Source organism: Herpailurus yagouaroundi, unplaced genomic scaffold, assembly GCF_014898765.1.
Source record: "Herpailurus yagouaroundi ecotype Mexico unplaced genomic scaffold, PumYag 166, whole genome shotgun sequence".
Taxonomy (NCBI): Eukaryota; Metazoa; Chordata; class Mammalia; order Carnivora; family Felidae; genus Herpailurus; species Herpailurus yagouaroundi.
This window is the reverse complement of record NW_024412407.1, coordinates 14,529,449-14,543,966: the sequence shown is the minus strand read 5'-3', so window position 1 is coordinate 14,543,966 and position 14,518 is coordinate 14,529,449. Positions and strand designations below refer to the sequence as shown.

Here is a 14,518-nt window from a genome sequence, read left to right as displayed (position 1 = left end):
GGTAAAATTCACTCAGCAGATATTTACTCAACAACTAGATGTGTTAAGAAATTAGGCACAGGGGCGCCTGGGTGGCGCAGTCGGTTAAGCGTCCGACTTCAGCCAGGTCACCATCTCGCAGCCCGTGAGTTCGAGCCCCGCGTCAGGCTCTGGGCTGATGGCTCGGAGCCTGGAGCCTGTTTCCGATTCTGTGTCTCCCTCTCTCTCTGCCCCTCCCCCCTTCATGCTCTGTCTCTCTCTGTCCCAAAAATAAATAAACATTGAAAAAAATAATTAAAAAAAAAAAAAGAAATTAGGCACAGTATTATATGACATGCAAGGATAAATGTGATTTTCAGACTCTTTCGTTGGGGGACTTACAGTCTGGTAGGAGACAGAAGACAAGTTGCTAAATACGCAGGGTAGCCTATGACAAGAGTTAGTGTGAGGTGTTTGGAGAGGGCAAAAATCAATTCTTGCTGCAAGACACAGGAAATGTTTCACGGAGCAGCCGACTGTGACAGAGGCCTTGAAGACTATGTACAATTAAGAAATCACAAGTACAGCGTAAGTAATGGCACAGAGAAAGGAAATTTCAAGCAATGCCAATTGGATGATAAATAGCCTGCTCATGTTACAGTATGGATGGTGTCAGGCACAGATTTCACTTGAATATCAGAATCACCGTGTGTCCATGGAGACATTTTATGATAATCCAATATGGTCCCTCCTGGCCCTACTGTTAATCACCGCTTTACAGAACTACCATTAGTCCCTTGAAGTTAGTTTCCTTGAAGAATGAAAAAAGAAAGGCTTTGAGTGCTGGTAGAAGTGAGGAGTGAAGGATGTGATTGGATAAATAGACTGGGAACAGAATGTAGATATTCTTAACACATTTAAATGTGATAAAATTTAGATAGCCACAAAAAAATTACAGAAGGGTTCTCAGCAAGCTACAAAAATAATGAATTGCTATATCAGTTAAAGTTCTAAGAATAGGTTTGGCTCATAGAGAATCTGGCTGATGATCTAAAATAATTATGGAATTTTATGAATTTAGGTTAAAAGGGGTTTGAGTAGCAGCTTTCATCAACAGCCTCTGTTAACAAGGAAAAACACTAGCACAGATGGATTTGTGCTTGATACGGCATGGTACTTTCCATGCTGCTTTGGCAGATTAGTGCTTACTGGGTTTTCTTCATGCTTTTAGCAACAAAATTACAGATAGCTGTGGACATATTTCATTTGACTTTTATTCTATTGGTTGTTTTTTGGCAGGTACTATGAGGACAGTGCCAGTAGTATTTTGTCATGCATACAACAGCCAACTGCATAACTTCTATGGAAAAGCCAAATTCCTTAGTGGCAGAATATAAATTCATGACCTAGGGCACTCACGTATTTTGTATCATAGGTCAACACATTTTATTTTCCTCACCAAATACTTTAAATATTTTTCAAATGTTTCTCATTTAAGGATGTAATATTTAACATTATTTGCTCATTTTACTTCAACCTTTCAGCTCTGCTAATAAAAAGTATATATTGAAAGATGGTGACATCTGTTATTCACTGCAAAGGTGAGAAAAAATTTAAGAACTAAGGTTATGTCATGATGCACTTGTCAAAAACCCTACAGCTGTACAACACAAAGAATAAATCCTAATGTAAACTATGCATTTCAGTTAATAATGTGTGCATATTGGTTCATCAGTTGTAACAAATGTACCACACTAATACAAGATGTAAATAATAGGGGAAGCTGTGAGGGAAACTGGATATTTATTTGGAACTCTTTGTACTTCCTGCTCAATTTTTCTGTACACCTAAAACTGCTCTAAGAAAATTAAGTCTATTAATTTTTTGTTTAAGTAGGCTTCATGCCTCAAAGCAGGGTTTCAACTCACGAGCCTAAGATTCAGACCTGAGTTGAGATCAAGAATCGGACTCTCAGCAGGTGACTCTGAGCCACCGAGGCACCCTAAGTCTATTAATTTTTTAAAAACTAAAATAGTAGGTTATTCCTCCGTACTTTTTTCTTTGGACTTATAATCTGAGTTTAATTCTTTCCACTTGAATTTTATCTTTATCACATTGACAAATCTCAGCAAAACCTTATGGTCTTTCCCTACCTCACACTGTATAAAATATCAATTCTAATTGGATTGAAGATCTCAATATGAAATGAAAAACCAATAATTTTCTAGAAGATAAAGTAGGAGAATATCTTCATGGCCTTGGATTAGGCAAATATTTCTTGAATAAGACATAAAGCCACTAACCATACACACAAAAATGATTGATAAACTGAACTGTTAAAATGAACTTCTCTTACACACTATTAAGAGACTGAAAAGGTAAGAATAGAGTGGGAAAAGATATTTAAGATTGTGTGTGTGTATGTCTGACAAAAGTCACATTATAGAGTACATAAGAATTTTTACAAATCAATAAGAAAAAAACAGAAAAGTCAATTTAAAAGTGAGCAAAAAACTTACTGGTGCTTCATAAGAAAAGCTATCTAGGGTGCCTGGGTGGCTCAGTTGGTTAGGTGTCCGACTTCAGCTCACGTCATGATCTCAAGGTTTGTGAGTTCGAGCCCTGCACTGGGCCCCACATCGGGCTCTGTGCTGACAGCTCAGAGTCTGGAGCCTGCTTTGGATTCTGTCTCCCTCTCTTTCTCTGCGTCTCCCCTACTTGTGCTCTGTCTCTCTCTTTCTCTCTCAAAAATAAACATTAAACATAAAGAAACAAGAAAAGAAAAGAATAATAGTTAAAATGAAAAAAAACAAAGTAACTTATTCATGAGTTGGAGCCCAGTGTCAGGCTCTGTGTTGGCAGCTTAGAGCCTGGAACCTGCTTCAGATTCTGTGTCTCCCTTTCTCCCTGTCCCTCCCCAACTTATGCGCGCGCACGCACGTGCACGCGCTCTCTCTCAAAAATAAACACTAAAAATTTTTTTTAGAAAGAAAAGCTATCCAAATGGCCAATAAACAAAAAGTGCTTAATCTCTTGGGGCCTGGGTGGCTCAGTCAGTTGAGCATCTGACTTAGGCTCAGGTCATGATCTCGCGGTTTGTGAGTTCAAGCCCTGCCTCCAGCTCTGTGCTAACAGCTGGAGCCTGGAGCCTGCTTCGGATTCTGTGTCTCCTCCTCTCTCTGCCTCTCCCCTGCTCATGCTCTGTCTCTCTGTCTCTCAATAGTAGATAAATGTTAAAAAAAAAAAAGTGCTTAATTTCATTAGTCATCAGAGAAATGCAAACTAAGGCCACAGTGATTTACCACTATGCCTAAAATGAAAAAGACTGACATCAAACATCGACAAAGATGTGGAGCAACTAGAACTCCTATGTGTACTGTATGATACTATTTATACAAGTTTCAAACCCAGCAAACACTAATGAATGGTCAGTAGAATAATTGCCTTTACTGGGGCATACTGGGAACAGGAGTAAGTGGGACTGGGGACACGGGGCTGAAGATGGGAATAAAACTAGCAGGGAGCATGGGGGATTCTGGGATGTAGGTAAGTTTCTATTTCTTGGGAGTGGTAATTATTTATATTTGTTAACTTTGTGACAGTTCATTGAGTGGTACACTAATGATCGGGTCCTTTACTGCATGTATGTTATACTTTAAAAATTATAGCTATGTAATAGGAATAGCTAATTACAGCTAAAAAAGTATGCCTTTCGTATGTTTTGGTAATTGTTGTTACAATAAATTGGTCAACAGGAGAGGAATTACATCCAAATTGACCCACAATATAAAATTATATTCCAATGATTTGACATTAGAATATGAGACACTAACACAACAGGAGTTATAACTATGATTTTGTGGGAGGTACATTTTAGGAATAAAAAACATCACCCATGTTACTAGGTGATGATAGAGTTTAGTTCAATTCTTAAACGCAGTATCTGTCAGTTACTATTTCTGCTCTGCCGCCTTACACTAGCAGACCACCAACAGGCAGGTACTACCCGTAGTGCTAGCGGCTTAGAAGCTTGCTTCCCTGTTACGTGCCTGTGATAAGATCTGGTAGGAGAGAACTAAAGTAGCTTTCTTTGGCCTTGCCCAGAACTGTTCTTGATATGACCAGAAGAAAAAGGCCTATAACATTAAAAAATTGAGATGATACCAGGTGGCCAACAGACATATGAAAAGATGCTCAAAAATCACTCATCATGGAGGAAATGCAAGTCCAAACTACAATGAGATATCACATCATACCCATCAGAATGGCTAAAATCCAAACACAAGAAACAGCAAGTGTTGGCAAGGATGTGGAAAAAAGGAACCCTTTTATACTATTGGGGGGATCCAAACTGGCGCAGTCACAATGGACAACAGTATGGAGGTTCCTCAAAAAACCGAAAATAGAACTACCCTATAATCCAGTAATTGTACTCCTGGGTATTTACCCAAACAATACAAAAACACTAATTTAAAGGGATACATGCATTCCTATGTTTATAGCAGCATTATTTACAATAACCAAATCATGGAAGCAGCCCAAGTATCCATTGATTAATGACTGGATGTGGTATGTACACACAATGGAATATTATTCAGCCATAAGAGAAGAATGAAATCCTGCCACTTGCAACAATATGGATGGAGCTAGAGAGTAAAATGCTAAGCGAAATAAGTCAGAGAAAGACAAGTGCTGTATGATTTCACTCATATGTGAACTTAAGAAATTAAATAAATGAGTAAAGGTAAAAAAAAAAAAAAAAGAGAGAGAGACACACAAACCATGAAACAAACTCTTAACTATAGAGAACAAAGTGATGGTTACCAGAGGGGAGGTGGTTGGGGGGGATGGGTGAAATAGGTGCTGGAGATTAAGGAGTGTACTTGTCATAACGAGCCCTGGGTGATGTATGAAATTGTTGGATCACAATATTGTACACATGAAACTACTATAACACTGTATGTTAACTACACTGGAAGTTAAAATAAAAAAAAATTCGAGATTTTCTTCATAGCATTTCAATCTCTCTTTTGACACCAGATAAAAGTAATATCCTCTAAAAAATAAAATAGAAAATATACATAATTAACTATATCAGTGCTTCTTTTTCAACCATCTGGCCACATGATTACTTAGTGTCAAACTAAGTTAAATCCCTTCGAGAGCAAGTTCCAGTATCTAATATGGAGGCCACATGGTGACGGGGGAAAACATAGCGCACTAGGAATTATGGAGTGCCTTCCATCCTTAGTGCTTCCACTAACCATTTGTGTGAATGTAGGCAATTCTGGGGCTCCAGAATAGATGACTTGGAAGCTCCTCTTCCGATGTGAAAATAGCATGATTCTGTATGCAATTTTGTAATGGGAACTTGAACATAAACATAATCCTGCCCTTACCAGAAGATTTCACTTAAAGCTGTAAGTAAATGGTATAACAAAACTACTACAGAACTATTTTCCTTTTCTCCTCCAAAAAAAAAGAAAGAAAGAAAGGAAGAAAGAAAAATTGTGCTCCTATACTTCTGATTTCCTAATCATTTCCAAATGCTTTGCTCCTTTAACTATGAGAACCATGCCAGCAAACATCTATTGACTATTTCTCATGAGGCAGGGAATATTCTAAGTTTTACGTATGTCAGTTTTAATCCTCATAACAACCCTGCTATAATTTCCCCCATTTTGGAAATGAGAAAATTGAAGCACAAAAAAGTTCAATGATTTGCCTGTAGTCACAGCTTTACCTAGTAAGCAAAAGGGCCAGCATTTGAACCCAGAAAATCTGACTCCAGTGCCCACATGTTAAGAGTATAATAAATATTAACAATTGCTTCCACCTAAGCTTTTACTATTTGCCAAGGACTGTTTCTTTTTTTTTCTTTTAATTTTCTTTTTTTAATTTACATCCAAATTAGTTAGCATATAGTGCAACAATGATTTCAGGAGTAGATTCCTTAATTCCCCTTACCCGTTTAGCCCATCCCCCCTCCCACAACCGTTCCAGTAACCGTTTGTTGCCAAGGACTGTTTCAAAGCACATTAAATACTTTACATATAATTTCATAACAATTCTGTAAGATATATATTCTTATCCCTATAGTTAAGATGAGAAAACTGGGACATAGAAAGCTTATGTAACTTTCTCAAGGATGGTTAAATATTAAACAGCAGAGTGAAAATTTGAACAGTGGCCTGCTTCTTTCTTCATTCTATCTTTTCTCTATCCTTTTTTTTTTTTTTAATTTTTTTTTCAACGTTTATTTATTTTTGGGACAGAGAGAGACAGAGCGTGAACGGGGGAGGGGCAGAGAGAGAGGGAGACACAGAATCGGAAACAGGCTCCAGGCTCTGAGCCATCAGCCCAGAGCCTGACGCGGGGCTCGAACTCACGGACCGCGAGATCGTGACCTGGCTGAAGTCAGACGCTTAACCGACTGCGCCACCCAGGCGCCCCTCTCTATCCTACTTTTTCTCCTTTTCTCTTTGTCATTCCTCTCTTTTTATAAAAAGTTTATTTATTTTGAGAGAGAGAGAGAGAGCACAAGTGAGTGAGAGAAGGGTAGAGAGACAGGGAGAGAGAGAATCCCCAGCAGGCTCTGTGCTGTCAGCACAGAGCCCAACTTGGGGCTCGATCCCATGAACTCTGAGATCATGACGTGAGCTGAAATCAAGAGCCAGATGCTTAACCGACAGACAATTAGGCACGCCTGCCATTCCTCTCTTATTCACCCATTTCTTTTCATGTCTTTTTGTCTTGAAATATACAGTATCATGTACTTAATTCATCTCTAACATAAAAGGCAATGCAGGGCATAAGTGTAAATTAAGATTAAAGACAGGAGTAGAATATAGGGTATGTAATTCCAAGACCTAAGGGCTCAAAGATATGTCATTATCTAAAAAAATAAATAAATAGGGGCACCTGGGTGGCTAAGTCAGTTAAGCATCTGACTTCGGCCCAGGTCATGACTCATGGTTCATGAGTTCGAGCCGCGCGTTGGGCTCTGTGCTAACAGCTCAGAGCCTGGAGCCTGCTTTGGATTCTGTGTCTCCCTTTCTCTCTGCCCATGCCCCACTCGCACTCTGTCTCTGTCAAAAATAAATAAACATTAAAAAAACAGATAAATAATTTTGTCTGAGTAAAATGGTAAGCTAATATTTTTGTGTGTTAAATCATTGTAGGTCAAGTACATTTAGTAAAAATATACATATAAACATTAGAAGCATTATACAGTAACTTTAGAAGTTACAGAAAATATTGAAGCATACTTTTTTTCATTTTTTTTCAATATATGAAGTTTATTGTCAAATTGGTTTCCATACAACATCCAGTGGAAGCATACTCTTATAATGTTGACCTGAATTCATTTTTTGTCTATTTAATTGTCATATTGCTTCTCTTTGTATAAAATTTTCTTTTAAAAGAAACTTTAAGGGGCACCTGGGTGGCTCAGTCGGTTAAGCGTCCAACTTCGGCTCAGGTCCTGATCTCATGGTTTGTGAGTTCAAGCCCTGCATTGGGCTCTGGGCTGACAACTTGGAGCCTGGAGTCTGTTTCAGATTCTGTGTCTCCCTCTCTCTCTCTGCCCCTCCCCTGCTCATGCTCTGTCTTTCTCTGTCTCAAAAATAAATGAGCATTAAAAAAAATTTTGAAAAGAAGCTTTGAGAATTACTTTGTTCATTTGCATAAATGTAATCATTATCATAATTTCTATTTAAAATTTTAATGTTGTTTCTTTAGTTTAATAAGGCATTTTTTAGAATTTATAGGGTTTATTTTTAAATATCTTATTACATCACCTATGAAAGTAAGATTGTTAGATTCTTTGCATACATTGTTTACTTCCAACTGGTCTCTGTAGGGTTAATTTGTCACCCACTAATAGCTGCATTTTCTCTGTTCTTTGTTGAATACTCCAGGGTTTTCTAATAAGACCAATGCTTCTAAGGACTAATAGAACTACACCATTATCTCATCATCGGGGTTGTCTCTAATATTCCTCATATATGAAACCTTAAAAATACCCCTACATTTAAAGAGACTTACTACAAATATCTGATAATTTTTTCAAGTTTCTTAGTAAAACTAATCTTAAGACCATAGGTTTTGAAGTGTCTTTTTTTTCTCTAATACTCTTTTGAAAAGTAATTTATTTTATTTCATTACGGAAGGATTAAGTCTAAAAATATTATTACTAACAATACCTTTTTCAATATAAACTTATTAAAATGATTTTTTTAATAAAATTTTAAAACAGATAAAAGTCACTTTCCCTAGCAGTCTAAATGCACTGGCTATTAGACAGTTAAGTTGTGGAGTTTATTTGGTATATGTATAGCACTCATCACAAGGAATTGACGAATCTAAATTTACTAAAGTGAACAATTTTAGGTTAAGAATGACCCAAATTTAACAAATATTTTTGTAAGAATTGGTTAAAGCATTGAAGCACTGTTTCAAAACATTAAAGAAAAGGTAATTTTGTACTTGTTTTTATTAGACGACTTCCAACGAGTAACTATTGATTCTCAATTCCATACCAAAAATAACTGTAACTATTCTGTTAACACTATATTCTGTTATACTATTCTTAGTGTTGCCTTTTGTTTTCTAGGTAATAATTATCACCATGTATCAAGAACATCAAGAGTATGCTCTGTACTGTAAAAACATTATTTTACTAAAGTCTCACAATTCTCTGAAGTAGTGCTTCTGATTTTCATTTTATAGATGAGAAAACTGGGTTTTAGAATGTTTAATTAACGTGACTAAGAGGATGCAGGCAAGAAGAGGGAAAGCCAAGAGTTGTCTTACTAAAAGCCCACGCTTTTCTCTAGTGCCTTCAACACCAAGGCCCATTTTGGTCGAGTGGTTTCTAAAGAGGAAGGGGAATATTTTATATCAGTGGAAGATCAGAGAATGATACTTCTTTAATTAATTCCCTCCTGTCCCTGCCAATTACAACCCAAACTCCCATCTTAGGTATTACACAACATTTTAATGTTGTCCTTCTTGCCCTTATATTTTTCATTTATTCCAAAGGATGAAAATGTTGGCAAAAACCATTGAGATGGTGATAGAATAGAATTAGATGCCTGCAACTTGCCAACCCCTACTTCCACAATGCCACTAAATCATGCTACCGAGGAAATTATCTACATTACCTACAAGTAGAGAAGACCTTGCTCTGTGGCATGAAACACTCCTTGAAACAATATTCCTGGTTCCTTCATGTAGTCAACCAGTTCTTCAAATCACAAATCAGGACTAATCCAGTTATAGAATATCTATAGACTAAACGCATAGGATGTTCAGAACTGAAGTTTACAACACATGCGGAAAACTTGTATAAAACTCTTTTTGAAGGTATTAATTTGCTTTGAATTTAAATGCAAACTAGGGAATCATTTTGTATTAGACAGAATAATTAAGATTGCTCAAAGTCAACTTCCAGAAACACTGCATCAGAGATCTCTGAAATATCTCAGAACTAGAAAGGTGTTTTTGGGACACTTCTTTTCATATTGCTGGTTTTATTATTGGATGTTGCAAAGTCTGCCATTGTTTCTGACCAATAAATGACCATAGAATAATGACTACATACACAGTTTCACTCACACAAAACCAGCAGTGACACCTTCAAGAGAAATAATCTTAAACATATAGTTGAGATTGAGCATAAATGCCATTACCACCATCGGCAAAGCCAGTTGCAGTGATAATAGGTACAGCCACCATAATTAGTCCACTGCTGCTCCAAACATACTTCATCAAGAATTGCTCTATCATGATATACCACAAACGTTTGGATAAGATGAGGTTCATTTGATCTGCTAAAGCTTTGTAACTTTTCTGGAGTTGCTTCATTTCTACCTATGGAGGGAAACAGAGATAAGAATTAACTCACCATGAGCTATAAAATTAAATACTGTATGTTTGAGGACTTTTTAAAAAGATAAGTACATATTATTTTGTTTTACTTAGGATATTATTATCTACGATCTAACAATGAATAAATATAGATCACTATCAGAATTAGTCATTATTTTTTAATTTTGGTCACACCTGTATTATTTTTAAAAAACCATGATACTCAGTCAATAGAATATTAAGTATAAAATACATATAACTGATTTACAATTATGATTTCAAAATTATGTATATAAGATGTTAAGATTAAATAATATCCTGTAAGACATGAATAAGCAATGTTAGAATCTTATCTTTCTTGATCACACCAAAAATACCTAAAAATAAAGATGTGACACATATACGTGTAATTAGACTCCATTTTTGAACTAACTCAATTTACTGGATTTTGTCTTAAATGCAAGAAGCCTACAACACGCTATAATTGACATCACTGAGTTCAATGATTCAAGAGGAATGACCAATCAGTATGATTAATATAACGCATGAGACCAATTTTCAAGTGGCAGTAAACGTCCTAAATTTGCTTTAAATTTTCTTCTTCAGGTTGCTGTTACTTTAAAAGTATTTTGATAATTGATGATGCTTCAAAAATTAAATAGTGCTGCTTGGTAATTAAAATGCCATCTTCAATTTTAGAATTCCTTAATATTTCATTTGTGAAGTCATTTGTGTTAAGATTTCAGATTCATCACCTTAAAAATTTCCATCATACTTAATATTCTGAAGTTACTTTAATGCACTGCCTGCTTATATAATTAGGCTAACTATTTTAGGGATCTGCTTCATGTTGAAAATCTTTAATATTTAAAAATAACATTCTGGAACTCTTTTTCTCATCCTCATTTCTTCTCTAATCTTAGCTTTTCCCTGAAAGCTAGACAAAATTTCATTTCACTGCCTCTTTTTATTTGTGTCAAAATATGGTACTGAACAGTAACTAGTAGTAATGCAAATGCTATTTGTGAGACACATTCTCCTGCAATTCTTAGGACTGAAGTCAGTCCATTGACCAGGCAGGCAAAATTGTCAAACTTGTCTTTCATGTAAAAGCATCGGGTTTGTTTTTTTTTCCCCCTTCTTGAAAAACAAAAGAACAACAACAACAAGAAGAATACCATCCTAAATTTTCCATCCCAATGGAAATGTGTTTACTTAGTTTCCAAACAAACATTTTCTTCTAATGCTCTAGGACTAGTTAGAATTTTTAGTTTTAAGAAAATGCTTTAGAGAAAATTCTGAGCATATTTGGGTACCTGAGGCTAAGCAGGCTGTTTTTCAGATTGTTGGATATCTTATTCTTATGACACTTTAGAAAAGTTTGCACTCCATAGTTCTTTAACAGCTTGTAATTGGAAAGGTAAGGAAGCATATACTTCAATACAGGTTTAGACCTCATAGAAATCTAAAACGCTAAAGAAGTGGGTCCATCGACAGTACAACAGATGGTATCTAGCACTGCAGTGGCAGCTGAAGAGTCTCACATTTCACCCATCACCTTAATTTCTATCTTACCTTATGTCCTCTGTAAAAGGCAATTTCTTCAACATTGGCTATAATTCTGGAGTGCACATACCGCAAATAGCCTTTTCTGTGAGCTTCTTCAGCCACCAATTTGCCAAATTTGGGAGAGCAAGCTTTCAAAACTTTAGCAGTGGCATATACCACAAGTCCTGCTAATAGGGTGGGCCCAATTGGGCTCGCTCCTCTGGATGTAGCAGTCTGGATAAGCGTATAGGAGGTCAAGATTACATCTAAAATAGGCTTGGTCAGATTGGAGTACAAGTGAGCCACAGATTGGGAGAACATCATAATATCCTCAGTAAGAGACTGGTCAGGGTTTGCCAGCCTCCCATCCATATTGATCACCTTATAATAAGTCTGATTTGTAAAATAGGTTTCATAGGCATGGTCTACCAGGCGAGTTCTGAAGGCCAAAGCCAATTTGCACTCCAGGTACCTTATTGCACTGTTAACAAAGGTGGCAGGGATGGCAATCATAAGCCACTTGATTAATTTGATGATGAAAGTTCGAGGCTTCTTTTCCACAATGCTTTTCACGATTTTTCCATCCAGACCAGCCACATAGATCGATAGAAAGGTTCTTGAGATTAGAGCCACTGAGTGAAGGCAGAGCCAGCCTGTTTCAGTGGTCACAAGTTTTGGAAAGAGAATTTTACGAAGTTCTAGTAGCTGTTTGAAAAAATCTGCATTCACTCCAGGACAAGGTTTTTTACAAGTGTTCTCGGTGCAATGCAGTATTTCTCTGTTCTCTGCAGCCGGGTAAACTGCTTCTTTTTTCTTCCTGTGGCCAGATTGCTTTAAACGCTTGCCAATGACGGGATAGAGTGTTTTCAGAGCATATGCCGCAGCCACCAGGCAGGCAGCCCTTTTAGCAGCACTCGATCTGGTCCATTTCACCCGATCAGCTGCTGCATTTAGCATATTTGTCATTTTCCCAGTTACCCAAACCGGCTTCAAAAAGAATTGGTTTTAAAAGATCATGCTCCGCGGGAATCCCCAGCAAATGTTTCAGAAAGTCCTACAGCGTTCCATAGTCTGCAGCATTTCTCCTCTTCTGTTGTTTTTGTTTTTGTTTTTGTTTTAATTTTGTTCTGCTGTGACAGATGCAGCAGACCTCAGACTCCACTGCATCTACGGGGATGAATCTCTCAGCTCAAGCTGCACCAAGCCGCCCCAGGCTCCTCCCTCTCAGGCTCCTCATTGGCTGGCAGAGCGGTGGGACCTTGGAATCCTCGCTGCCTCCCTTTGAACCTTGAAAATGAGGAGAGAGCAAAACGAATTACATCCTTAACCGGGAGTTCAAAGAGTTAAATGTCTATTTTTGGAGAGGTCGAATCAGGGCAGCTGCTGGCGACAAAACCTGCCCTTGCTACTGAGCATGCTCAGCGTCACTTAGAAACCCACAGAAGTTTCAGGATATACGTCTCTTCTCTAAGGTTTTAGTGGATACCACAAGGGGAAGAGCAAAAAGGAAGGGAGATTTTCAAGAGCTGTAAAACGAGATGAGGGAGAGGGAACGAGGGAAATGGGGGAGGAGGGACAAGAGTGTCAACATAAAGAGTCTGAAAAGAGTATTGAATGAATCTAAAATGGAGAGAAAAGAAAGTGACAAGTGTGGAGGCCACTGGAAAAAACAAAGTATCAAATACTTAGATATGATCTTTGGTGCCGCTGCCCCAACCCCCATTTTGTTTTTTTCTGTGATTCCACATGAAGTCCTAGAACCTATCAGACAAGTTGTAATTGAGGATATTCCTTTTTGTGGGTTTTTTGTTTTGTTTTGTTGGGGGGGGGGGTGTTTGTTTGTTTTTGGTAAATAGAAGTCTTCTGTAGTATAAAAAATAATTATTGGCTATACTCCCATCCGTATGTTTACTTGTCCTGATAGTAAAAATCTTCCAACTCCATAACGGCTATTTTTAGCAATGGAGCATATTTATTTACAATGTAACTATTAAATAAACGAGTGCAAGGTTTCACTTCTATCTCCTTCCTTGTGTCCTTTAGATAGTTGTTACTTGGAGGTATGTGACTCTATAATCAAAAGTTAACCATTTGGGAATCCAACCCCAGTTAGACGGTAGAAATAGCTTCTCGAGAACCTTATTTTTAAGAGATTTTGTTTGTTTGTTTGTTTGTTTTGTCTTTTTCTAGCTTTTGTTAAGGCTTTGAGATAATTTGATTACTTCCCACTTCCATTTTTGTTATTTGATAATAACCAAGAGCATTAAAAAAATTCTCTACATCAGAATGGAGGACTTGAACTGCTAAATAGCCAAGCAAAATTTTGCATATTTAAAAAAAATGTAAAGGGCCTTTTTTTTTTTTTGTAAGGATGAGTATATTCTTTTTTTTTTTTAATTTTTTTTTCAACGTTTATTTATTTTTGGGACAGAGAGAGACAGAGCATGAACAGGGGAGGGGCAGAGAGAGAGGGAGACACAAAATCGGAAACAGGCTCCAGGCTCTGAGCCATCAGCCCAGAGCCCGAGGCGGGGCTCGAACTCACGGACCGCGAGATCATGACCTGGCTGAAGTCGGACGCTTAACCGACTGCGCCGCCCAGGCGCCCCTGGATGAGTATATTCTTGAATATGCAAAAACATTTTTGCTTCCCCATCCACCCCCATACACAACATACATACACATTTCTAGTCATCTGGAAGCCTGGGAAAATATGCATTAAACTAAAATGGAGGTTGGCAAATTACAACCCAAGCAGTGAGCCAAATTTGGCCCTTGAGCCAAGAACAGTTTTTACATTTTAAAGTGGTCAAAAATACATCAAAAGAAGAATAATATTTTGTGATGTGAGACTTTTATGAGGTTTTTATTTCAGCATCCAGAAATAAAGTTTTATTGGAACACAGTCATACCCATTTATTTATTGTTTATGGTTTTCAAGCTACAGTGACAGAATTGGGTAGATAAAACAGAGCCTAAATATTTACTATCTGACCCCCTTCGGAAGAAGTTTCCCAACCTCTGTGATAGACTATATAACCTGTCTCAGTGTTGAATGATTTTCATTTTACTATGAGTAAAGAACTATTCTGACTCTTATAAGTAACAATATTCTTAACTTTCCCATGTACCTATATTGATT

At 37.2% G+C, this 14,518-nt stretch overlaps 1 protein-coding gene and 1 long non-coding RNA gene across 2 annotated transcripts in view; one reads left to right on the top strand and one right to left on the bottom strand.

Moving 5' to 3' along the window:
* The window catches only part of ABCD2 (ATP binding cassette subfamily D member 2), a 67,344-nt gene extending 54,783 nt beyond the window's left edge, over nucleotides 1–12,561 (bottom strand). Inside the window, exons 1-2 of the mRNA XM_040488443.1 lie at nucleotides 11,404–12,561; nucleotides 9,651–9,831 (exon numbers count right to left, since the gene is read on the bottom strand). Coding sequence (XP_040344377.1) covers nucleotides 9,651–9,831; nucleotides 11,404–12,342 — 1,120 coding nt within the window. The 5' untranslated portion in view covers nucleotides 12,343–12,561. The remainder of the gene's footprint in view (nucleotides 1–9,650; nucleotides 9,832–11,403) is intronic.
* LOC121038731 (uncharacterized) lies at nucleotides 303–13,392 on the top strand. Its single transcript, XR_005794478.1, has 2 exons — nucleotides 303–1,559; nucleotides 12,516–13,392. It is a non-coding gene; the product is annotated as an uncharacterized LOC121038731 (long non-coding RNA).
* Nucleotides 13,393–14,518: the final 1,126 nt, after the last annotated feature.